Raw genomic sequence first — 10,033 nt, forward strand, 5'->3', positions numbered from 1 at the left:
ACTACAACTTAAAACAATATTTTGGACTCTAAACAGTTTCAAATAAAAAACTTTTCAACTACAAGATGTAGATCACGTCGAGGGCTACAATTTTAATATAAAGTTTGTCTCCATCCAAATTCATATGGAAAAGTTATGAACTACTTTTAGATGCAACTATTTGTAGAGACAGATATCTAAAGATGACCACCTCTAGAAATTGATTTTTAGAAACGAACGCTTAGAGTGGCCGCCTCTTTTAATGCGATTTTGAGAGACAGACGTCCTAAGGCGATTGGTTGTTAATCGATGATTTTCAGATGCCGTCATCTTAGGATGTCCGTCTCTATAAATGATTTTTAGAGGCGGACATTAATTTTACTGGAGGCCCAGACCATTTAACGGCCGATAAAAGTTCATGAACACCCAGCGTTGTAGTTACCGGAGGGAGCAGTGCTTTTTTCCTTAGGGCATGTTTAGATTGTAACTTTTTTCAACCCGATGAATAGTACTATTTTCGTCTTATTTGATAAATATTGTCCAATCGTGGACCAACTAGGCCCAAAAGATTCATCTCATGATTTTCAACTAAACTGTGTAATTAGTTATTTTTTTTACCTACATTTAATACTCCATGCAAACGGCTAAAAATTGATGTAATGGAGAGAGAGTGAAAAAACTTGGAATTTGGATGGTATCTAAACAAGGCCTTAATATAACTCGTGTAGCTGCATGCAAAAAAACATGCCAAGATAGAAGGTTTCTCTTGTAACTATATGTGATGGCTTGCGCTGAACAACACTCCATTACCATTAGGTAGGCATCAATCATTCGAGGACGCATAGTTTCAGACGTTTGTGAGAAAGCTAAGCAGCATACACCTTTTGAGCCGGAACGAGGGATTTCACTACATGGACAAAAAGCTTGAGGCATTGTTTAAATCCAGCGTATAAAGTTTCAAGGTATCATATCGGGTGTCATACAGGAGTGTTGCATGTGGTGTTCGGATACTATTAAAAAACAAATTACAGAATCTGTCAGCAATCCGCGAGACGAATTTATTAAGGAAAAAGTCTACTTAACCCCCCACCTATCAACCATGGTCTACTTCACCCCCAAACTATAAAACCGTCTATTTTACCCCCTTGAACTTTTCAAAACCGTCTATTTTACCCCCCGGGCGGTTTTCGACGGTGGTTTTGCTACAGTAACGGTGGTTTGCTACGCTACCTGTGGTTTCACCTTTTTCTTTTTTTTTATTTATTTTCGCTGAATCTTTGAAAAATCATAGTAAATCATAGAAAAATCATAAAATGGAAAATCCAATTTTGTTGGACTCCACATGAGTAGATCTACATAGTTAACATATAATGTGGTATGCTTTAGTACAAATGTTTTGCTGTACCTTTAGATTAATTGAAAAATCTAATTTTGTCTGTAATTAATTGGAATTTATCTATAACTAAGTTATACATGGTTCAATGAGTACGAAATTTTTATTATAGTTCAAGCATACAATAATTAGCCTACCATAAAAATTTCACCATAACTGGACCATAGAAGCTGCAGCTATGAATTGTTCCAATTAATTACAGACAAAATTGGATTTTCCAATTAATCTAAAACTACAACAAAAATTTTGTACTAAAGCATATCATATTATATGTTCATTGTGTAGATCTACTCATGTGGAATCCAACAAAGTTAGATTTTTCATTTTATAATTTTTCTGTGATTTACTATGATTTTTTTAAAGATTCACCAGAAATAAATAAAAAGGAAAAGACAAAGCCAACATCACTGTAGCAAAACCACCGTTACTGTAGCAAAACCACCGTCAAAAACCGCCAGGGGGTAAAATAGACGGTTTTAAAAAATTCAGGGGGTAAAATAGACGGTTTCATAGTTTGGGGTGTGAAGTAGACCATGGTTAATAGGTGGGGGGTTAAGTAGACTTTTTTCATTTATTAAACCTAATTAATCGGGCATTAGCACATGAGTTACTGTAGCACCACATTGTCAAATCATAGACTAATTAGGCTGAAAAGATTTATCTCACAAATTAGTCATAAACTGTACAATTAGTTATTTTTAATCTATATTTAATACTCCATGCATGTGTCTAAACATTATATGGGACGAAGAGTAACTTTAGGGGGGAAGGAACTGCTAGCTTTCGTTGGCACCCGGAAGGTCGCTGAAAAGATGAATGTTCTGACAGATCATATACACGAGGATGGTATGGGCTTCTGGTCTTCTGCACTTCGTCAAGCTAGCATACCCGTCCTAGCTTGTAGCTTCATCAGCTGACCCATGGACCGGTCGCTAGCTTGTGGTCGTAGCCAAACTTGGTGATCGCTGCATCCATCATTTTCCTGCCCACGCCGGCCCTTGCTGCATGTGTTGTATACGTCGACCCTCTTCATTTCGGCGGTGATCGAGCCCAATGTAAGCCGAAATACATGTCGGTAACGGTAAATGCGTGGTTTGTCCATATCTTTTTTCTCCGTTTGTGGTAATATCTTGTATTCAATATTTCAGCCATATTGCACTTCATCAGATCACTAATATAAATCCATACAGGTTCACTACCACAAAAAATGTTTTTAGGGCCTGTCAAAATCGACTGTTAGGGCCGGTTTTTAAAACCGTCGCTACACCATCAATAGTAGAAATTAGGTATTTTCAGGGACAATTTTAAAACTATCCTGCAAATTGATTTTCAAGGATGGTTTTTGTAAAGTCAACCGACTCCAAAAATGATTTTCAGAGGCGATTGACTAAGTCAACCACCTCTAAAAATGTTTCTAAGATTTAAAAAAAACATTAAAAAATAAGAAAAAAAGTATTTATTTATGTATAAATGGACTCCTAAATGATCTCAAATGGAGAAGGTCGTCAACTACAAAGTTATGATTTTTTTTTTGTTCTGTAGCTATTTGGTCAACCGCTCCATGAAAATTGATTTCTAGAAGCGGTTAACTAAGTTAGCCACCACCTAGAAATCACCCATTTTAGGGTGGTTGACATAAGAAATCACCCACAAAATCATATTTTTAGGGACTATTATCAACCGTCCACTTCTAAAAATGGATATATTTCTAGAAGCAGTTTACTTAACATAATAGACCCTAAAAAGTGTTTCTAGGGCGGTTCGGGGAGCTACAGTACCCCCTAAGACTAGTTAGAAACGATTTTATAAGTGGATCACTCTTAAAAAAAATAGATGTCTATAATAATCATTTATGTAGTGGGTTGTTAAATTTTTAAACTTTGACTACAATATCTATAAAGACATATTATCTTAGATTAAAGGAGTATATATAATATATAAAGCATTATTCATAAAGAATCTCATAATGTCAATATTTCATTTGAAATATATATAAGATTTAATATGCAAATTTTTAAAGACCAGATGGGCTTATAGTTACAATTGGGAGTGAATCCAGTTGCCTAACTTTTGCTATATGATGAGCTAGGTTAGATTAAGGGTTTGGGGTGGGTTATGGAACATGATTAATTGGGTACCTACGGGCTCAGAGGAAGGTCCGATGGCAATTGCCCAAGAAGAAATCATTGTCAAATCACAGTAAGGTCAAATTGACATCTTGGCAAAGCTGAATTAGTGTGGCAGTGTACAGCGACGGGGAATAGCTACTAGAAATGGAGAGTGAGGGTGCGTGGTGAGTGAGGAAGATGAGCTCAGTGTAGAGAGGGAAGAGGAGAAGTTGAAGCAAGAGCTCACTAGATGCTTGCCAGTAGCAAGTAAGAGAAGGCGGCAATGCAAGAAGCTTCATTGCTTAGGTGACTGTCACATAATCCAAGATTTATATTGTTGTGTTATTTTTGTGAAAATGATGAAAAACACCATATTTTCCGTTGTGATTTTAGGTTGCACACGGTAAGGCACTTTTGTTGCAAGTGCTTGTCCACTACTCGATTTTGTTGCAAAAAATCATCCCAAAAGCGATTTGTACACCAATTTCATTTTTTTTTTGCAGTGTGGATCCAATAGATACTTGCTTGGCCAAGTCAAGCTTGTCACATAATCCAAGCTTTATAGATAGCAAAAATTGGGGTGTTCACGCTTAAACTTCCAACAAAGATTCTTTTGGTGGAAGCTCTAAAAAGATGTCAAGAATGTATTTATAGAGTAATGCTAACTTGGAAAAGACAATTAGGAGATCCACGCTAGTGTAAACAAATAGAATGTCTGAGCATGTACAATGAGGTGTTCCTTACAAAAATAGATCAAGAGTTGGTGAGTCTTTGCAACATAAGACCTAGCATTATAAGGTGAGATATGAAAATTAGAGCGACTTATGGGGATTTATTTTGTAATAGTTTCCGCTGTTTTCGATATATTATGATGGCCTTTAAAATTATGTGGTAGTCCTTTCATTCCAAAATATAGGTTGATATATAGAACCAAACCACTTTGTTCAATCCCTTGGCCGTTTTCTTGAAGTCTTACATTGGGATTTGATCATTGCTAGTGCAATCTCCTATGCTTGCTGCTATATATCTACTTCTTCCACTCGGATCCTAGTCAATGGTCAACTAGGAGAAATGACGATGTATCATTATTATTGTCTCCATCAAGGCGATCCACTTTGCCCATGCATGCTATTTATTCTAGTTACGTAAATCATGAATTCGCTAATATATAGAATGGACCACCCAAGAAGGCTTCTGAACAAACTTTGCTATACGTCAAGAGCAATATTGGATTCTCCTTTATGCAGATGATACATGTGATTATGCTTCTAGATGATGGCAAGTGATCTCACCCTCATCAAACAAAATTCTTCATACATTTGGCCATGCTACTGGCATAATAACTAATATACTTGAAAGTACAATAACACCCGCATAGCTCAAGGAAGACGGGATGTTTGGCCATGCTTCTTGCCTAGTAACCAATAGATTTGAAAGTTTAATAACACTCACAGAACACAACGAAGAGGAGTTGGAGGCAATCTCTAGCACACTCTCTTGTGAGATAAAGGATTCCCTTGAACCTATGTTGATGTTCCAATTAATATCAAGAATCCTACTAAAGCCGAATTGTACTCAATACTAAATTACTAATTGACAAGGTGGTTGATGACCTCACATGTTGAAAAGCTTCTCTAATTAATGAGACTGCTTGTCTGCCTCGCCATAGTCTTCTTTTCTTAATGCAACGTTACACAACTCTTCTGCATGTCCAAGAGAAAAGAAAAGCTTCTTTAACTTTGTAGAAAAATGCACTAACATCTACAACATCAGATTAGTTTTATTAAATCAAATATTAAGTAAGTATTGGTATGCATCTAGCAAAATGGATGTACCAAAAAAGTCAAAGCGACTTATAATTTGGAACAGAGGGAGTATTATATATACTCCCTCAGTTTCAAATTTTAAGGTGTTCTGGCTTTTCTTTTTCTACGCGCCTAGGTATACATTATGTCTATCTAGAAAAGTTGGAATGATTTATAATTTGGAATGGAGGGAGTACATATATGTCATTAGTAAAAAAATTAGGAAAAAAGAGTTAGGTAGAAACTCAAACAACTTGGGCTCTACATATACAGTACGGTAGAAAAAGTGCAAATACTCCCTCGGTTTTTTTACATGTAGTATTAGCTTTGACAAGCAATTTCAAAAAAAAAACTCTACATGTTAAATAATAACAAGATTTATGTTTTATATTCACTATGACAAATACGTTCATGATATATAATTTACATGTTGTGCAACTACATGAATTTCTCAAAATTAATGGATAAAGATAAAATATTTGACTTAAGACAAAGCTAATATGACATTAAAAAAGAAGAGAAGTGGTGCGATGGTGGTGCTAGGTGGGATGGGCGGACGGCGTAAGTGCCCAAGTTGCTGCTTACTTGCCCGAGATGGAGCTAGAGATCGAGATGGTGAGATAGAGACGGCAGCAAAGAAGGCACGAGGAAAACAAGAATCCCTGCTTGTTGCAACTTTGCAGAAAGCACGCATGCATTGCGATCGTGGAGACCTTTGCTCATCAGTTGTCCAGTCCAGCTGAGTTGATTACCGGACAGACACACACACAGAGATGGATCGACAGATGATGATGCGTCCAGGGATGCATGGATGGACTGGACGGCCAACGCGCGCGACGCCGGCTTTGGTAGCTGCGGTTAGAAATTAAAAAAAAAACAGTTAATGCGACAATTAGCGAGGGCCGTCAATTGCCTTTGTTTGCGCTTTACACACAGAAGAAAAGAAGAGAAACCGACGCTGCCTGCCGTGTCGAGACTGAAAGCCGTGTCTCCTTTGTCCGCAAGCACCCCGCCCGCTCTGTGTTGGTTTTGGTTCGTGGTGGCTGTGGCGCAGAACGGCAGAAACACCGCCGGTGCCTGCCTTGTGTTTACTTTGCGTGGTTAAAAACTGAAAAGATGCCACTTTTGGGGCGACGAAAGGAAAGCAAGCAGCTTTGGAATAGGCGGAGGCGGCGGAGCGGACTGTGACCGGACTCTGTAGTCTGTAGTGGAGTCAGTGAGGAGTCCGCTTTTGTTTGGTCAGTTGCGGCAGCATGCCATTTCCCCATGGAAATCCTCTGATTCTTTCAGGTGCTGCCGCAGCCGCAGCCGCTCCATGTCCATGTCCATGTCACTCTCCCTGCCTGCAGTCCTGCACCGCTGTGCCTGTACCTAAAACCTACTGAACGAAGCAGCAGTAAAACTTGATCTGGATGACTGGCTCTGCCCACATGCACGTCCCTTTCATTTTAGGAGGAGGTACTATATTTGCAAACAAAATACTAGTAGTTGGTGGGCAACAGCAATAGAGCATGCATGTCAGTGACTCATGGTGCGTGGTCTGATGGTCCAGTCCAGTTCGCCACGCCAATCACCTGACCCTGATCGATGAGCATGCGCTGCCGCTACCTGCTGCAGATGAGCGCCGGACGGACTTTGGTGATGGTGCCGGATCCAATCGAAAGCAGTTTTTTGGTTCATACTATATGTTAGCAGCGGTAGGGCAGTGTGAAGCAGCATTGGGGCGAGTGGAAATGCACGAATCTCAAAGCACTTTTGGATGGTATAGATAGTGCACGTTCAGCATGTATATGCTGCAATCGATGGCTCAATCAGTCCGTCAGTCATCAGAAGCGCGGTCAAGTCCTCATGCTCCTTACAGTGCCCCCCCCCCCCCCCCCCCCCCCCCCGCACTCCAGTGCAGCAAGTACACTGCTGCCCGAATCCGCATCGGGAGGAGCGGAGGGAGCGCCCGCCCGGGCCCACCCGTCACAGCCGCCTCCTCCTCCTCCTCCTCCTCTGCTCGTCGCTCGGCGTGGGATTTGCATTTGCTGGGCGCACCCGCACGCACCAGCAAATCTCTCCCAGCACACCACTCAAAGCCAAAGGAAGCCAAGGCGGCCAGCCAGACGCGAGCGGAACCCAGGACGAAAAGGAAGCCAGCGGAAGCAGCGAAAAGCCCAGGCCACCTTCCAATCCCCCCCGCATTCGCTTCCCTTCCCCCACCCCTCCTCCGCGTCCGCGTCCGCGTCTCTTTCCCCCATCTCTCGCCGGCCACCAGCCATTGCGCGCGGGGGCCCGAGTGCTACCAGCCCAGAGCAGCGGTGGCGGCGGCGCGTGGGGAGGGAGAGGCCGGTCCAGCGGCGGCGTCCGACATGATGTTGCGGCGCGTGGCGTCGGCGCCGGTGCCCGACTGGCTGGAGGCGCTGCTGGCCACGCGCTTCTTCCTCGCCTGCGCCGCGCACCCGGCGTCCCCGCGCAACGAGTGCAACATGTTCTGCCTCGACTGCAGGGGCGCGCCGCCGCCGGCCTTCTGCTACTACTGCCGCGCGCACCGACACTCGTCCCACCGCGTCATCCAGGTACCACCATACCTTGCTCTCCGCCTGGGTTCTTGCTCCGTCGTCGTCCGGGGCCGGCGTTTCTTTCTTCTTCCCCCCATCCCCTTCCTCGATCCTGTCGGCTGTTCCATTGGCAATGCGGCCGGCTGCGAGGACTAATCCGGCCATTACTTTTCAGATACGGCGGTCCTCCTACCACGACGTGGTCCGCGTGTCCGAGGTGGAGGACGTCCTGGACATCTCCGGCGTGCAGACCTACGTCATCAACAGCGCCAGGGTGCTCTTCCTCAACGAGCGGCCCCAGCCGCGCGGCGCCGGCGCCGCCGCGGGCAAGGCCGCCGCGTCCCCCTACAACTGCGAGATCTGCGGCCGCGCGCTGCTCGACCCCTTCCGCTTCTGCTCCCTCGGATGCAAGGTGCTGCTTTTCTTCTTCTCCTTCTTCCTCTTTCTTTCTTTCTTTCTTGCGGTTGCCGATTGTTTGTTTGTTTGTTCCGCCCACCAACCCACCCGCCCTCCCGCATTATTCATCCATCCATTCATTGAATTCCCCGGTATAATGCATTAATGCCCCGCAAGAACACCAAAAGATTGCGCCTTTCTTGACGCACCGACGATTCTTGCTTTCTTTCTTGCAAGAAAAAGAAAGAGAAAGAAAATGCCATGGGAGAACGAACGAATGGCAATGCCAAGGAATTGGCGTCCGTTGGGTTCTGTTCGGTCACGTTTAATTCGCCGCCCTGCCTTACACCTGACTTTGCATTGCTTTTAATTCGCGCAGTTGGTGGACACCAAGAGGAGCAACGGCCACGCGGCGGCGGACACCGACGGCGGCGGCGGCGCGGCCAATGGCAATCACGAGGAGGCGGAGGCCACCGGCGGGAGCAAGAACGACCCGGGGGCGCGGCCGCAGGGACGGCGGCGGAAGGGGACCCCACACCGCGCGCCGTTCTGGTCCTGACCCACCGGCCACCGGCCGGCAATAGCTAGCAACGGATGGATCAATGGCGTCCGGAAGAGAGTTACTCCACTAGCGAGCATCAAGGCAATTAATGGAGGAAGCGATAGGGGAATGGAGGGGACGATCGCCGTCTCTCCGCCTCGCCTTGCCTTGACCGCTCGCCCGGCTTCTTCATTCGGTTCGGCTGTACTTATATATACTTAGAAAAAGAAAACAAAGAAGAAGATGATGAAAAAGATACTGCCCGCCCAACTAGAAAGGAAGGAAGGAAGATATTATATAGATAAATAGATAGAAAAGCTAGCAAGCTGAGCTCGGCAGCCGCGTGCCCGCATCCCCAACCACCGGAGGGAGGGAGGGAGCCGGCCCGGGGCCGCGCGCTCGCTGGACTGCAGTAAGCAACTTGTCTGTCCCCATCTCTCTCTCTCTCTCTCTCTCTCTCTCTCTCTCTCTCTCTCTCTCTCCACCATACCATGCCATGGCACCATTTGGTACGGTAGGTGTGCATGACATGCCTGATCATCTCCTCTCCTCCTCCAAGTCATCAACTCATCATATTCGTAGATGATGATGCTGTTAAACTTGAATTAGCAGGAAATGGATTTAATTCTTTTTACATTGGATGGTTTTTACAGTGAGTAGTACTGATGATCTTCTTCTTTTTTCTACTACTACTACATTATAGTAATGTACTACTCCTGTTGTTTGGTTTTCTCGGTGCACATTGCGTTGTCGATATATGTACAAAATTATGCCTCAAGCATTGTGGGTAGGAACTGAGAATGGAATTGAAAATGCTGAGAAAGCGAGGCCAGATATAGGTAGAGCCAGGCCAGAAGCCAGGGGTGTAGCAAGCAAGGAAGGAAGGGATTCCAAAGGAAAACGAATGATTGTCTTTTTGCTTGTCTGCTGCCTGCCTGCCTGCCCAGCTACTAGCTCTAATGGATTGGAAGGTGCATGGTTAGTTTCAGCTTGCTAATTAGCTAATAAAGTAACAATGCTTGCTTAGCTTGCTAGGAGTATATATTGTTAGGTATTTACTTGCTACCTCCTTGCAAATAAAGCTTGTTTTCTAATTTGTTTACGCGACTAATTAACATATCTTACACTCTACCTGTCGTTGTTGCCCAACAAAACCTTCTGTTTCGTCTGTTTCTCTTCTCTCTCTCATTTTGGAGCAAATATGATGTGCCTTTCTAGCTGGATGGGATGGAATGGAGTAGCCAGCCAAGAAATACATATAGTTAGGG

The 10,033-nt window shown here is 44.0% G+C and overlaps 1 protein-coding gene across 1 annotated transcript; it reads left to right on the plus strand.

The window, feature by feature from the left end:
- The first annotated feature begins 7,286 nt into the window (after positions 1-7,286).
- On the plus strand, positions 7,287-9,672 carry LOC136501341 (protein RGF1 INDUCIBLE TRANSCRIPTION FACTOR 1-like). The gene is made up of 3 exons (XM_066496851.1): positions 7,287-7,846; positions 8,004-8,240; positions 8,604-9,672. Exons 1-3 carry the CDS (start codon positions 7,640-7,642, stop codon positions 8,781-8,783), a joined length of 624 nt encoding a protein of 207 aa, XP_066352948.1. The 5' UTR covers positions 7,287-7,639; the 3' UTR covers positions 8,784-9,672.
- The last annotated feature ends 361 nt before the right edge of the window (positions 9,673-10,033 follow it).

This window comes from Miscanthus floridulus, chromosome 13 (assembly GCF_019320115.1).
Source record: "Miscanthus floridulus cultivar M001 chromosome 13, ASM1932011v1, whole genome shotgun sequence".
Taxonomy (NCBI): domain Eukaryota; kingdom Viridiplantae; phylum Streptophyta; class Magnoliopsida; order Poales; family Poaceae; genus Miscanthus; species Miscanthus floridulus.